General features: G+C 33.8%; 1 protein-coding gene across 3 annotated transcripts in view; it reads right to left on the bottom strand.

Annotated features, from left to right (window-relative positions):
• Positions 1-16,505, bottom strand: part of pcm (5'-3' exoribonuclease pacman) — a 54,752-nt gene that overhangs the window by 1,041 nt on the left and 37,206 nt on the right. Inside the window, exons 17-24 of one of the 3 annotated variants that reach the window (XM_074173800.1) lie at positions 15,835-16,024; positions 15,100-15,403; positions 14,687-15,044; positions 11,890-12,253; positions 11,255-11,311; positions 10,881-11,042; positions 7,012-7,227; positions 1,700-1,999 (exon numbers count right to left, since the gene is read on the bottom strand). In XM_074173800.1, coding sequence (XP_074029901.1) covers positions 1,700-1,999; positions 7,012-7,227; positions 10,881-11,042; positions 11,255-11,311; positions 11,890-12,253; positions 14,687-15,044; positions 15,100-15,403; positions 15,835-16,024 — 1,951 coding nt within the window. The remainder of the gene's footprint in view (positions 1-1,699; positions 2,000-7,011; positions 7,228-10,880; positions 11,043-11,254; positions 11,312-11,889; positions 12,254-14,686; positions 15,045-15,099; positions 15,404-15,834; positions 16,025-16,505) is intronic. The other 2 variants (XM_074173803.1, XM_074173802.1) reach the window with 2 other exon arrangements.

Raw genomic sequence — 16,505 nt, 5'->3', positions numbered from 1 at the left:
AACCTTGCTCTATTCGAGGTATGGAATACTGAGATTTTGTCAAGATTAGTTTCCTAGATACCATTTTCTGAGATTATTTTTAGCCAAATCTCATTATTTTCAGAAAGTGTCCTCCTATCACAAAAAAGCCACACCCCAGAAACTATGGGATCTGCCAGCAAGTCCAAATAAATATAGATTTCTTCATGTTTTAATGTAAAAACAGTCAAGAATGAAACCTACCTGCATTTAGTTAAATGCACCCACACTTACGGCTATTTATGAGCCTTAAATAAGGAAACAGTCAACATTATGACAGAATTTTTCATACATTTTCACAAAGTGAACCTAACCTAACTCTGTTCTGTAAGAAATAGAGTTACCAAAAGTGAACCTTATCAAGCCATAGAGGCTTTGAGCTTTCTTTGATAATAACCTGCCTTTTTTCGTACTTTATTTCATAATAACTTGTTTCATTATGTTCTTGCCATTGGAATTTCTTGTTCAGGTGGCTTTTTGGAAATCCCACAACAGCTCTGAGCCAGCAAAAAATACGACTGTCTACGTATATACACAGAAACGTTACTTAATTTTTTTTATAGCAGTTGTTCAGTTGTTTGGAGAGTTACATGTAAAAACTTCAGACCATTTCATGACGCTTAACTTTCTGACAAAATATTTATTTATTCTGGAGCTACAGGTTCCTGTGTCTCAGCCTAGTAAAAGTTTAGATTTCTCAATTTTTAGAAGTACTACCACATTCTAGTTCCTCCATGTTGTAAACATTTGTAGACTGTTTAAGACAAAAAATAGAACAATTTTTATATTATTGAAAAATTATGTAAGTATATCGCTACTCAAGTGGATTAAGTTGGAAGTATTGAATGTATGATATGTTAAGTTTCAAAACCTCATAGTGTGTTTCAGTAATGCCCCATATTTTACTTCAGTAATACTTTGTACAGGGTACACCTTTAACCATCTATTATAAACAAACAATCGATTAGTACACTAAGTAGACGTGGCGATTCACGTAACTTGTGTTAGGCATTTCTCTACCATATCCAGCACAGATAAAAATTATATCAATGTTAAAATTTTCCAGATACTGAGAACCAATAATCGGAAATAAATTGGTCAACTACAGTGCATGCTGCGTATATTATGAACTAGACAACTTTTTAAAAGGGCTTGAAATGAATCGAATAACAACCATTCTCATTGGAAATTGGTCGCAATCATCATACACAAAAAAATCGCAGAGCAAGTATGATGCCACTTTTTTTAAATTCTGAAAGTTGTTTGTATCAACATACTGTCTTTCAAAACGAGATGGCAGGACGGGTTATTACAAATGGCCTCATTGGATGAAAAAGGCCAGACAAAAACCTAACGATATTTTATTGCATAATCCACATTTGGCTATTTAGCTCACAGGACAAAAATTAACGTATATCCATAAGAATAACAAAGCTATGTATTCATTACTAGGGTAACAAGAAAAATAGTTTGTGTATAAAAAAATTGCACGTGGATAGGAAGACTACATAATTTATTTGTAGAACGTTCTATCATTACTCTTCCTACTAATATTTCAGGTTTTTATGATGAGAAATTAATTTTATAAAAGTTTTCAGGCTTATTTTACATATTTTGCACGGTACAAAGAATATTGTAAAAGGTTTATGAATATGACAGAAATTTTAATTTCTAAACCAACCTTTACATTCCTTTCCTCATTACTAATGCCAGCAACATTTTTTTGTGTTCTTATATTTTCCTTGACACTCTCCTCCATCTGTTTTGTTTTAATTATATGACTCTTCACCGCTTGCAAGGGAACAAAGGAATTATTCAGCACTGCTGTAGTTTCACTGCTGTTTTTCTGTGAAGGCTTACTATCACTCATTGGGTTATTCAAAGTGGTTTTCTTTTTCTGTCCTACATGTCGATCGTTTTCTTGGCGCACCCAGGTTTCGGGAGGTGAAGGAATAATGTTTTCACCTTGTGCCTGTTTTTCCTGCAAGAATAATATCTGTATTGTTTGGAGAGCAAAAAATTGTCGTTTAGTAAATGTTTTGGAGTCCCTAGAAAAATATGGCTGAACTTATACAGAGTGAGAAGGTATGTTACTCCTGAAAAAATTGAAAATCATATAAAAGCCCAAGATTTTTTTAAAGGTGCAGAAATAACAGTAAAAGAACTTCCCACAGAAGAGAGTCAGAACAAATGTTTCATGTTCAGGATTGATTATGAATTCAAAGATAGTATTTACAACCCTGCAGTATGGCCCAAATCAGGAGCATTTCGTAGGTTCAACTTTCGTACTTTCAATCAGTACAGCACTAGTGCAGAGGATTTTTAATAAAAAAATCAAATATTGAAGAAAGCTCTTCACAGCTTCAACACAATTTTAGAGATATTGATCTTATGCACCAAAACATGCAATCCATAGGAAACAGTGTGGAGAAAATAGAACATTTCTTGGCGAACAATAGTGACTGCCATTTTTTATGTATTACTGAGCATTGGAAATCAACTCCCCAACTGGAATGTATTGGAATAGAAAAATTCAATCTAGCTGTATCATTTTGTCGTACAGAAAACAGACATGGGGAAAGTGCTATATATTGTAAAAATGGGATAAACTATAAAAGTTCAATGGATACATCTAAACTGTCAGTTGAAGCAAATTTCGAATATTCAGGTATTGAAGTTTCCCTTTCTGATAAAAAAATGATAGTTGTATCTTTATATAGACCTTGTGGAGGTTCAATGAGTATATTTTTTGATAAATTTGAATATTTGTTAAGGAAAATCACAAGTGATAATGAATTAATCTTTATAGCAGGTGATTACAACATTGAACTGGAAGAAAATAATAATCAAAAATCAAAACTATTATTACCCTATTGTGTTGAGGATTTTTTAAAACATCAGTTTTGAAATTTAATTGTTTGTGACGTCATTTTATTAAATATTGTAATAATTTTTTATACAAATAATTGTGGCATTTTCTAAAATAAACATTATTATTATTATAAAAATGTTTAAAATTTGATATGGATCTGTTGGACTTGGCTTCAAACTCAGTTTTTGCAAAATTACTTAATCAATCGATAATTCAGCAACACTGAAAGCAGAAATATGTCTGATATTCAAAATTTCTATTTCTCTCAACAGTGTGTCCTTGTAAACATTCATTAATAGGTAAATAAACAATATCATTGGAAATCTCCGAAACTGATTTACTGTTTTTTTTTCAAATCAATACACATAACACAACACAACAAAGTTTTTGTTTCGGGATTGAAATTAGATGATTTTAATGTATTTCCACGTGTTAAAACCGAAAGTGACCATAAAAATTATATATTAGCTCTTGTTTTCAAGATATAGTATCATTATATTATATATATGTATATTGAGTTTTCAACAAATGAAATATTTCATCACCAACAGTTGGTACACATGTTTGTTTACATAACACCCCTCTCATCAGCTGTTCTTAAGTAGTAAACATAACCTATGTGAGTTTGTCAATTGTACGCAAATGGTTGCTATTGAAATTATCGTGTGAAGTTGATTTTTAAATTAATTTAAGTGCTGATCTGAAATGCCTCGAAAGTGTGTGGATTCTGTCGATAGCTTTTGCTATATATGTGGTGAAATAACATTTAAGGCTCAGAAACGTAAAATGACACCTATCGTTAAGACAGCCTATGAACATTATTTTGGTGTGAAAGTTGGGGACCAAGATAAATCATGGGCTCCTCATAAATGTTGTAATTCTTGTTCCGTCATATTGCGAGAGTGGCTGAAAATTAAAAACCGGGCAATGGCTTTTGCAGTACCTATGGTTTGGCGTGAGCATACCAATCATACAGACGACTGTTATTTCTGCTTAACTCCTCCCATTAAGCAAGGTTTATCTATGAAGAATAGAGGAACGGTTAAATACCCTAATCTCCCATCTGCTCTTCGGCCTGTACCACACTCAGACAATTTGCCAGTCCCTTCTCCACCCCAAAACTATGAAATTTTAGAGGAAGGTGATGAAGACTGTTTAGAAGGAGCAACCCATCCTTCTACATCCTATGACCCTGATTTTGAGGTAAGCGATAGGTCTAGTGATCCGCACAGAATTAGTCAAGCAGAGTTGAGTGACCTTATAAGAGATCTTCGCTTGTCTAAGGAAAAGGCTGAGCTGTTAGGGTCAAGACTACAACAGTGGAATCTTCTAAAACATGATGTGAAAATATCTCAGTACAGACAGCGTCAAAAAGATTTGCTTCCTTTTTTTGAGAAAAAAGAAAACCTCGTAGTTTGTTCTGATGTTAATGGTTTGATGGACTGCTTGAATTTGGATCACACTCCATCTGAATGGAGACTGTTTATAGACTCTTCAAAACTAAGCTTAAAAGCTGTACTTCTGCATAATGGAAATCAGCTACCCTCTATTCTTATAGGTCATGCAGTTCACATGAAGGAAACGTATATAAATATGAAAACACTTCTCCAATCAATCAAATATGAACAACACAAGTGGCACATCTGTGGTGATCTGAAAGTCATTGCTATACTCCTAGGAATGCAATTAGGGTTCACCAAGTACTGTTGTTTTTTGTGTCTGTGGGACAGTCGGGATAGAAAATCTCACTATAAAAAAATGAACTGGCCTACACGAGACCTAAACCCTAATGAGAAAAATGTAGTTTACGAGCCTCTTGTAGATCCTAAAGATGTTCTCCTTCCCCCATTACATATTAAGTTGGGACTAATGAAAAACTTTGTGAAGGCCATGGACCAGGAAGGACAAGCTTTTAAGTACTTGAGAGCAAAGTTTCCCAGGTTGAGTGATGCTAAAGTCAAGGAAGGCATCTTTATTGGGCCTCAAATCCGTGAAATCGTAAATGATCCTGCTTTTGACATGATTTTAACAGGAAATGAAAAAAGAGCCTGGGAAGCCTTTAAGGGGGCTGTACATGGGTTTTTAGGTAACAAAAGAGATGATAACTTCACAGTATTGGTTAAAGAGCTTCTTCAAGCTTACCACCAACTTGGATGCAACATGTCCTTAAAAATTCATTTTCTTCACTCTCATCTTAATTTCTTCCCACAAAACTGTGGAGCTGTGAGTGACGAACATGGAGAAAGATTCCAACAAGACATTGCCTTAATGGAACAGAGATATCAGGGCCGTTGGAATGAAGCAATGCTTGCAGACTACTGCTGGTCTGTGTGTAGGGATGTTCCAGAAGTGTTTTATAAAAGACAAGCTGAACGACAGCGATCTTACAATGAATCGGATGGACTTAATTGAAATTTGGTGGTACAAACTTCTTTTATTTGTCAAAACACTAAGAATAATGTTTTTTTTTATTAATTTTGTACTTAAAATATTCTAAAAGAAACATAACAATATTGTTTTATGTACTTTCACTTTTCACGTATAGTATAACTACTCTTTAAGATTAAGTACTGTGTATCTCAAAAACCAGAGCTAATAAAAATTTTTCATTGTTATTTTCGTTTTTATCACCCCAAAATTAGTAGAAATTGACTAATTTAGTGTAGGAAACATTCAAAAAATATTTTTTTGTTGTGTTGTGAATCAATGTGTAACTGATCGCTGTATCTTTGTCTGTGCATTCAAATCTCCTACTTTTGTGCACACTGATCTCAAGAACAATTATTTCTAATTTATCATCAAACTCATCTCTGAACTTTGACCCCTCTCTTTCACTACTAATGAAAGTCCTTTTTCATATTGAAATGTTTCATAACCATAAATAAGTCCACCTGTGGTAAATTACTTATGCCTACCTTAATAAAATCTTCCTGAACTGAATACATCTTTATTTAAGTATCAAACATTGAAAGCTTCGCTTCTTAATAGTTCAAACGCAGTACCAGTAATCGCATATATATCGTGACATCACTCGAGTTTTTGATAGACACACAGTTTTTAAGTCATGTATCTTAATAGCGGCAAATGTTTTCGATTTGAAATTCTTGCCATTGTATTGTGGATGACAAGCACTATCAAAATATATGAAAAAATACAAAAAATTATATGCGACTGAAAGACCCTATTTTGACAAAATTTAGTAGAACATATGTATATTTTCATCTTTTAATTCTCAATTGCATTTTGTGCCTTCCATTCAAAAATCTGTAGTGATCTGAGACTAGGTAGTAATACTATGATATAATGTTTCAGTTTGATTGTGAATCGACCCTTTCCACGTTCTTTCATATATTAAATAAAATATTGGGTTATCACATAATAATTACCAGCTGCTACTGGGTGTCAATGAGAACGTGAATAGTCCCCCTCCTCTTAACTATTGAATGAAACAAGATATCAAGGTCAGACAGGCACATCTTATTCTATCCATGAGTTCTGAAATGAACTATAGTTGTGTAGTGTACACTTCAGATGTGCCCAAGAGGCTGCAATGTTTTCTGGAGACTTGGACTAAATGGACAAGTCAGCAGCTCCCAAGCAGCAGCTCCCAAGGTACCAAAAAAAACTTCAGATGTCACGTATTTTCTCAAACATCTAGGAGCGTTGTAACAGGTGATCATATTGTTTACCTATCCACCGATTTTGGTAAATGACAAACCCAAATGACTTTTGAAATGATATTACATTTCAGCTAGAAGTGGCTAAATAACAATTACCCAAACCGGTTATTAGTCAAACATGGTTTCTTAGAATGACCCACTAGATAACCTGATATAATACATTTTTTTGTGTGGTGTGAAATCCAAAGTATACATAGGGTATCACCCTATAAACATTCCATAATGTAGGAAATGAAGTTGTAAACAAACTTTGTGATTGTCATAAAGTGAATGTTGATTATTTCAAACATTTACTGGGATAAACTGGTGTGAGTTGTGAATTTTTTTTGATATAGGAGATTATTAATGTCAGATGAATTTGTCCAGTAAGTATATTCAATGTATCCATCCACGTTCTAAAATACGATTTATCCATTTCCATTCTCAATATGTAATACTTACGGTACTTAGGAAGCGCAAAACATCACTGGCAACATTCTCGCTGGCTATTTCTTTAGTAGGAGCAGGTGTTCCGACGATTACTTTCCCATCAGCCAAAGTTATCTGTGCTTGGGTCAATTTGTCATGGGTAGTAAAATATTGATATCGAGGCAAACCCAAAGAGTTTGTTTGATAATAAGTCAAAAGTTTGATACTTGCAGGAGTATCGGCATCAGTCTGAAAGAATTATTATATCAACCACAATACATGTTTCATAAAATATAAAATATGAAAGGGATAGCAAGATTGAAATCACATATTTCTTTAAATTCTGAGATATACTCTTCAATGTTCTTTAAAAATTTTTAATTTTGCTCACCCCAAAAATCTTTCATTATTCAATCATAATAATATGTGATGAATATACTCTGACGATTATTTAAAGAAGAATAAGTATACACAAGATTAAGAAAACCTTTCTTCAATTACTATTCTTTTTGAGAAGTTTTTTCTGGTACACTTATACAGCTAGATTTCGGTTCATAAATACTATTTTCTTTCAATCATTTATTATAAAGTTTAACATTTGATAAAATTAACAAATGATGTTTATAGAGCCACACACAAAGAAATAAATAAATCAGAATTATAAGGAATTTGTGAAAATAAAAAAGGCCAAAACAAATTTTCCGATGTTTTCATGTTCATTAGGCATGGTCTGCAGGTTTTTAAACCTTTCGCCTGCTACTGCGGCAGACATTATCAAAGGCGATGCGCAAACTGAAAATGGTCGTAGTGCGTTTGTACTTATAATTTGGGACTAGGTGTCGGACGGCAGACTGCTCTTGTACCTACCTGATAGGTCTGACACTTCTTTAATTATTAGCAGATTCTTTGTATTATGAAGGGCCAGTATCCAGTATATTGATCTCTAAGCTTTCTTTCTTATGTTTGAAATTATTCTTATGTTTACTTATTCATATGGCCTCTCTGCATAGCCGATAGTATCCTCTTGTTTTATCAAGAGCTTGCGTGCGTTCGAAGGCAATGTCATGGCTGCCTTCTGAGAGAGCCTGTTCTGCAAGTGCCGATTCATCTGTTTGACCATAGCGGCAACCTCTTTGATGCTCAGTCAAACGCATTTCAACGATTCTTTTCGTGGTTCCGAGACAGAGAGGAAAATCGTAAATTATTGGTAATTATTTAGGAAAAACAAAATAGAGACAGAGAGGAAGATCGTAAATTAATGAGGAGAAACAAGAAAAAGACAATGCACCTTCATTTATTTGAAGATTGAAAATATTCTCGAGTAAGTAAAGGGGAGGTAGAGGAATTCATTCAGGAATAATTCGAAAAAGTATTTCAGGAAACAAAAGCAGTCGATCAGGAGCTTGAAGGGGTTGAAAGGACATTTGAAGAGGAGCTTGAAGGAGTCAACAAAAAATTTTGAAGAGGTTTTCCGGGAACTTCGGAAAGAATCACAGGAGCTGAAGAGGATTGCTGTGGAAAAATGCAAAACGGAAACAACATCTCTCCTTTCTAGCAGTAGTTCTACTAAAACTCCAACCTTTGATGACGAATTTTCATGGTCAATTTAACGCGGAGGCCGCTGCGGTAAATAATGTATGGAAAAATGATGAGAAAGCAATAACTCTTATACTGGCACTATAAGGAAAGGCCTTCAAAATTCTGCAAAATATTTCCGTGAAGAAGCAGAAGGATTATGAAGCAGTCGTATCAGCTTTGAAAGTCAGGTATGGTAGTGAGCACCCCTTTAACAAGTCCACCAAGCTCAACTGAAGGTGAGAACTCAAGGTCCATCCGAGAGTCTGCAGGAGTTTGGGGCTCGCCTATCCAGAAGAACACGATAACATCACCCACTGGATTAGTGTCCATAGTTTTATCGACGGGGTTCGTGACACAGATTTGCAGCAGTCGGTGAGGATAGCACGTAATGAAAAATTGAATGAAGCCATTTATGCCCTAGAAACGTTCTAGTGGGGGCCATTATCGAAAAGGATGATGAAGGAACATATCGATACATGGCAGGTATACAAATATTTGATGAATAGAAGGCAACCTGAATGCTATAACTGAAGCAGAGAGAGACATTCAAGGCGGGGCTGTTGATCACGTTCAAGATCCGAGGAAAGAAGAGACTGGTGTTCGAGATCACCCCAACGAGAGTGCCGGAGTTCAGAAAAATTAATTGAGCCAGTGTTAGGATGACTCTTAAGAAAGGGCAAGTAATAGGCACCTGTGAATCGATTGAGAAAGTTGCAGTGCGCTCAACAACCTGCAAAGGAACTCATCGACTCATTCAGAAAGACGTGTGGAGCCATCTGTCTGAAGAAGAACTATGCACGAGATTCGTAGAGGGAAAGAACGATTTGTTTGTGAGAGGCAAAATCATTGGTCAAAAGGATTTAGTTCAACATCGGATTGATACTGGCGATGCGCCAAGCCCATATGCCAATCACGGAGACGACTTCCCTTCGCAAAGCAGGACGAAGCTTCATCCATCATTAAGGACATGTCGGGCAATTTGGACTAAATTATTGATACCTAAATAACCGAAAGTGCGGATATCCTGTTGAATAAAAATTGGACGAGTTAGTGTTTTAGGAATTATTTTAGATTATCTCTTGATGATGTGAACTTGCATTTGCAATACATCTGTCAATTACCAATCAAATCATCTAAAGGAACAATTCGTTCAAGCCAGTCTCAACTCCCTACACTGTAGGTTAATATACTGACACCCATCAGAAAACAACTATTTCCCTGGCTAATACCAAGAAGGGCGTTGAATTATATCCCTCAGGTGTCAGTGCAGGATTCTTCACTAAAGTTATTCCTGCATATGCTGTTGGCGACACAACTGCCGCAATAGATTTTCAATTATTGGAACACACTTGCAGACCAGTTTCGGGCTGTTTGGCCACTCGTCAGTGCAAGGTAGTGTCTATCATCAACATAAAGTCGATGATTTCCGATTGTTGAAAATCGAATTCCTTCAGAGTATCACTCCTCGAACTAGGCTGAAGCGGACAACAAACAATGGGTTTGTCATCGATCCATCTGCCTGGAAAAGAGGTAACCAACCGCCTATCCGAAATTTGCCCAATTCCTCGTATAAGGAAAGAAAACTTTTCATATATAGTCGGTGGGCGTACTTGAAGACTGGCTATAAATCCAATCATCTAAAGGAACAATTCGTTTAGGCCAGTCCATTAACCTACAGTGTAGGGATTTGAGACTGGCCTGAACGAATTGGTCCTTTGGATGATTTGATTTATAGCCAGTCTTCAAGTATACCCACCGACTATAAGTGAATAGTTTTCTTTCCTTATACGAGGAATTGGACAAATTTCGGATATGCGGTTGGTTACCTCGTTCACAGGCAGATGGGGCGATGACAAACCTGTTATTTGTTGTCCGCTTAAGCCTAGTTCGAGGAATGATACTCTGAAGGAATTCGATTTTCAATTAGCGGAAATCATCGACTTTATGTTGATGATATACACTACTTTGCACTGACGAGTGGCCAAACAGCCCGAAACCGGTCTGCAAGTGTGTTCCAATAATTGAAAATCTAATGCAGTAGTTGTTTTCTGATGGGTGTCAGTCCATTACCTACAGTGTAGGGAGTTGATACTGTCCTGAACAAATTGTTCCTTTAGATGATTTGATTTATATCCAGTCTTCAAGTGTTCCCACCGACTATATGTGAAAAATTATCAATCAAATTTCCCATCTATAAACATGTGCTGTTTGTGGAAAATAAATATATACACTAATACATTTAAAAAATATCAAATAACCTTTTCTCAATGCAGGAGCGTAGGGTGATATATAAAGCATCAATGAATCATAATCGAAAACCTTACCATGAATGTTCCAATAGGTATTTGTGAAGTGATTACATTTTTGTCATCAATATTGGGGTTTGGGGGCAATTTCTCATTTTTATCCACCCTTTTATCGACGGGTTTTGGGTTTTCACCGATTTTCAAAAGTTTTTGCAAGATATTTGTGTTGACTGTTTGTGTCTGAAAAAATTAGTTAGTTCAAAGCTAGAAGAAAAGATAAACAGAAAGAAGTATATTTTTAGGGGAGAATGATTTTTGGGAAAGAAAGGTTTTGATTTCCTACTTATCCATCTTTATACATCTTTTTGAAATTAATGCCCACATTTTTTTATAGAGATAGAGAAGTAGAAAACCAAAATCTTTTTTTCCAAAAATAAGATAATATTGCATACCCTTCTTGGCTCCTCCTTCATATGCCCTTCTTGAGATTCCTGAACATTTATTGGCAACTGAAAAAAAATTGGTTGGTCAAAATGTACATTTTCTTCAAAATTAGGTTATTGCAATTAGCAACAAAAAACATTGCAAGTTAAATAAAAGCTTGTAATAATTATGTTGAAGATAATTAATAGTTCAGCTGATTTTTATTCTTTTTCTCCAACTTTTAAATTCAATAAACTATTACAAAAGACTAAAATTACCCAAATAACAGTGTTACGATTAATAATTTTGTATAATAAGTGTATAGTTTTGGTTAGACTGCCAGTAGAAACGATATCCCATCGATAAATAGTATTGGTACCTTTTAAAATTTTTTTTTAAATGATTTGATTTCTCCTTATTAAAAGTTTTATTATTACTTTTTTCAATTTCCAGAAATTGATTATATAAGAATTTTATTGTAGATCGTGCAAGATGATACACAAAATTACCCAAAAAGTATGGAGATAAAGAATAAAATTTCAGTCAAAATTTAAAACAGTGAAGCCAAAACTAATATTCATTTTTACTACTCCGAATATTTCACACTCTTGAAATTGAACCAATAGAATCAAATAAGTAAAATCATTCAACTATTGAAACATACCATTTTATTTTGTTCTTTTTCTTGCAATCCTCCGAATTTACCACCATTTTTGAAAACCGGCATGAAACAGTCGTTTCCTAATGAAATTACTTGATTTGAACTCTGGGGTTGTCTGTCATTCCCACAAATCTGATACAGTTGACTCTGATTATATTTGTTACTATTATGCTGCTGAACGGTACTATGTTTGGTAACATTTTGGTAAGGTTTGTTTTGCCACTGCTTAGAATCATGCCTCCTTGTAGAACTCTCCTTTTGGGTAGCAAGAAATTGGTTCGAAGTTGTTTGAGAAGGATAAATTTGCTGTTGTGAATTAGACAACTGATCAGAAGCTGTTTGCCAAGTGTAAACTTGCTGCTGCTGCCTAAATATTAACGAAAAACAGTACATCACAAACAAGTATTTAATAAACGATGCCTCATGAAGGATTCAAATAGCAATAAATTGTGAGATTTTCTCTAAAACCGTTTACAAAACTGCGACACAATAGCTTCTTCAAACGTTTAAAATACTAAGTTAGTATTGGAACACGTCCGAGGAAGCTATTGTATAATGAAACAGGTTTCGCAGTTTTCTAAACTGGTAAATGAAAATCTCACAACAAAGTATTGTAGATGTTCATCAAATATCAGCCAATTTTATCAAATATCTTATGAAGTCATATTTTTTATGTATAAGAACCCCATTTGCAGTTAATAACAAATGTGTTCATTTACAATTCACCTTGTATACAATTTTAATCAAAAATCTTCTAGGAGTTTCAATTATGATTTTTATTTTTGCTTAATTATTTGTGCAAGGTTTACTAATGCTTGACATTTTCAACTTAAAATGACGATCATTTATGATCCCTAAGTATTTTAGCAATTCCTTTTTTCCATAAGATATTTTCAATAGACTACTTACATGTACCTCATTATATTCCTTTCAATGCCAATTAAACCATTATATTTATTACATGTTCACTTGTATCATCAAAAAAAAATAATACTGTAAAAGTGTTACTATTGATTAATTAAAATTTTGTATCTGACTGTATGTCATGGGATTGGCTGATATGTGATGGAATTGGTTGACGTCTGCTTTTGTCACACATTTTCATAAATTACTATTTTGTTGCTTTTATAAGAACAGCGAAATTGCACAACTTCAATTTAATTCGATATCTAATGACTAAAATCTAAAAAGCACTTCAAAATTAGATAATGACATTATAAAACTTGACAGCACGAAAATGCTACTTGTGAAATGAAATAAAAATTTTTCTTTAGGTCCTGACGGTATTTCCTTCGACTTCTTGTATACTCCTTATCATATTCCGTTTTTCTCTAATTCACTAATTCATTGACCTGCGGTAAATTCACACAGATTTGTGGAAACACAGCTTTTTATGTTATGGAACATGTATGAAGCTGGCCAATACTTCATGAAAATCAATATCAAAACTTACTAATATCTACTTTACTGTGATTTTCACTATGAAAGTGTTACAAAACTGTAACATGTGTTTTGCCGAATGATAGCTTTCTCAAGCAAGATTTGAACAATTCATATTGATTTTTACAGTAAACTGAATAAGTAACTACATACAGAGGAATGAAGTTACATAATTTGTTTGATGATGAATCATGAGCATTCCGCATCATGGTAACATGCCCAAATGGTTCACTAGCCATTTAATTTGTCTTTTTCAGTGAAAGTTTTTGTGAAGTGAAATGTCTTGAAGATGCACCTCTTCTCCAAAATGACTGGAATAGTATTGATGGTTGGTGCCAAACTAAAAGTTAAATGTAAGGATTTGGGTGTAATTCTAGATAACGAGCTCAAATGTGAATCCTAAGAAAACAAGAAATACAGAAATCTTTATAGTACCCTTTCATCGTACCAACTATGGACAGAATGAGGCTAGGGGTAAAATATTGAGACTTGCAAACACAATGTGGATTCAGAACTTTTTGATTCTTCTTTGGAATCATTTAAAAAGACTGTGAAAAGATTGTAATTGATTGGCTTATTTTTGCCTTTCTTTTATTAATATTTTTTCCTTACATCTCGCTGATAGTTTCAGCGAGATGTAAGGAAAATATATATATATATATATATATATATATATATATATATATATATATATATATATATATATGTGAATCTTTCTGTCTTAGAGGTTTTTTCAATACCTGAGGAATACAGTAAACGATAATTTTTAGCTCCAACATTATTTGCTTCTGATATTTTTGGAATGTATTCCAGAACGTGAAATGAATTTCTTTATATTTATATTTACTATTACTATTGAGGAGAAAACAGTTTCATGATAATCAAATCAAAACCAAAGCCAACATGGACGATCATCAACTCAATCATGATAAATAGCAATATTGAAATTTGTGACAGATTCAATGATTACTTCCATCAGTAGTGCGAAAATTAGAAGAATGAGTTATCCAAAATCCATTTTTCTGAAGCCAGTAACTTAAGATAAAATAGAATACATGAATGAGTACAAAAAAGCCACTGGATTGATAACATCACAACCAATAAGTGATAAGAAGTGAGCATAAATGAATGTTTCTTGTATACATTCCTTGTATAAACCATTGTAGTTTCTTGGGAATTGATAAATGTTTATTAGATCCACCCATGTATGCATATTACGATTTTCTAAATGAAATTAATAAACAATCATGATTGTTAATCTAATTTTCCTGAAATGCTGAGTTTGACAAAAGCATTTGAAACTTTAATGTTTGGGAAAACATCATTTGTCACTGAATATGACTTCTATTTTTGGACTCACCTATTTTTATTTTCACATTTAGTTTCTTCAAGCTTTCGACAGCTCTTTTCTTGATGAGATTCTTGCCTTAAGATCTCCGTGTTTTCTTTTGTATTGTTGCTCTGTAATGGCTTGCTATTGTATTTTTTATCTGGAATAGATTCATACTGTTGCTGATGATTGGTAGGTTGCATTTTTTGTTGCACGGCACCTGTAAAGTGAGCAAAAGCCGAGTTGGACTGATTGAAATTGGTTTGGTTTGGTGGTGGTTCAGCATACGTTTGTAGTTGAGGAGGTAACCACTGCTGTTGTAATGAAGGTTGCTCTCTTGCATTCTCATTACCAGAATGTATTGCCTGTGCCTTAGATATTAGCTCATCTGAAAAATCAATATACATTACCAAAAAACTGCTGAATGGAGGATTAAAAATAACCTGTTTCTCCAGTTTTCTCCACCAACAACCTCTGGCCGTATGAAATATTGATGAATGATGTTTTTGGTACCCTATATCCTCTATCCTCCGAACAGTTCAATTTCATACCATCCTTGAAAGGTTTGTCAAATACAACATCATACATAATATCTCGTTCGGATCCAGTGTTAGCCACTTGTATCCCTATAACGGTACCCTTGAGGCCAAAAGGTACCGTGAAGCCCATTCTGACATTAACTATTCGATCTAGGATCTTAACATTCATCTTTGGATCAGGTAGCAATGTGCCACTCTGTATTTCAGGCTGGAAAAGCAAGTGTGAATATAGAGTTTCTCACTTTTGAGAAGTTATTAATAATAAAAATTATGAGTTTGTGATATTGATGACTTATTTATTTTGTGGAAATTCATCTTCAATTAAATGATATAGATATAGAAATAAAATACTTTGTCTAATTTCCACTTACTTAATGTATTAATATCAATACATTAAGTGGAAATTAGACAAAGTATTTTATTTCTATATCTATATCATTAAATAATTATAAGCTTTTGTATTATTAATCCCAAGAAACATGAATGTTTAATACTGTTATATTACTATAATTTCAGAAAGATACGATTTTCATACTTCATAATGGTCCTAACAATATTTATTATCAGAACAATTTCTTTGAAATGATTTGCAATTTACTTAAACTATCTTGTTTATAAAAATAGATCACCACGTCTTACCTTGTACAAAAAATTGGGTTTCATAGTCATTGTTAGCTTCTTCACGTTACCCACTTTGAAATTATCCACGATTTTTTCAATTTCCTCTACAACTTCCGGTTCTATTACTGAACTACCACATGTTTGCCTTTCAATTGTGTGTATTGGAAGAGACTTCAACCAACATTGTAATTCTTTCAGTTTGTTTTCACTAAAATTAATGATTATGTCAAGTGTCCTATTAAATTGTCATTCAGGTATTTCTTGATTATTGTAAGTATCAAAATCAATCAAAAATTATCTGTCATGATGTGGTTTCATAAAGAATTATGTGAATAAAAATATATTCTTTATTATGGGCATTCATATATACATACATAAATAAAAACGTTAAATTGTAACAATAATATTTTTTAAATATTACTGGAGTTTTTTCCCAACACCAAATCGTTATTTTTACACCTCGACACGTGTTTCGATCACCAAGTGATCATCTTCAAGAGGAAGATAAAACTGTTTTATCTTTGCCGGAAGTCTTCAAATCTTCTTGCCATCCATGTGTTGAACTTTTGTTTGGCAAAACCTAAAGCGATGCCAATCACAGGTTCTGGTTCGATGAAGCCACTTGCAGCACCCTCCTTTGCAAGGGAGACAACAGTCTCATTGTCTTCCAGGCCAGTATGGCCGAGAAT

The sequence above is a fragment of the Leptinotarsa decemlineata genome, unplaced genomic scaffold (assembly GCF_025532065.1).
Source record: "Leptinotarsa decemlineata unplaced genomic scaffold, Ldec_3_MD MMD2_tig00000505_RagTag_RagTag, whole genome shotgun sequence".
NCBI lineage: Eukaryota > Metazoa > Arthropoda > Insecta > Coleoptera > Chrysomelidae > Leptinotarsa > Leptinotarsa decemlineata.
Note: the sequence above shows the minus strand (reverse complement) of the source record. Positions and strands in the feature narration are given on the sequence as shown.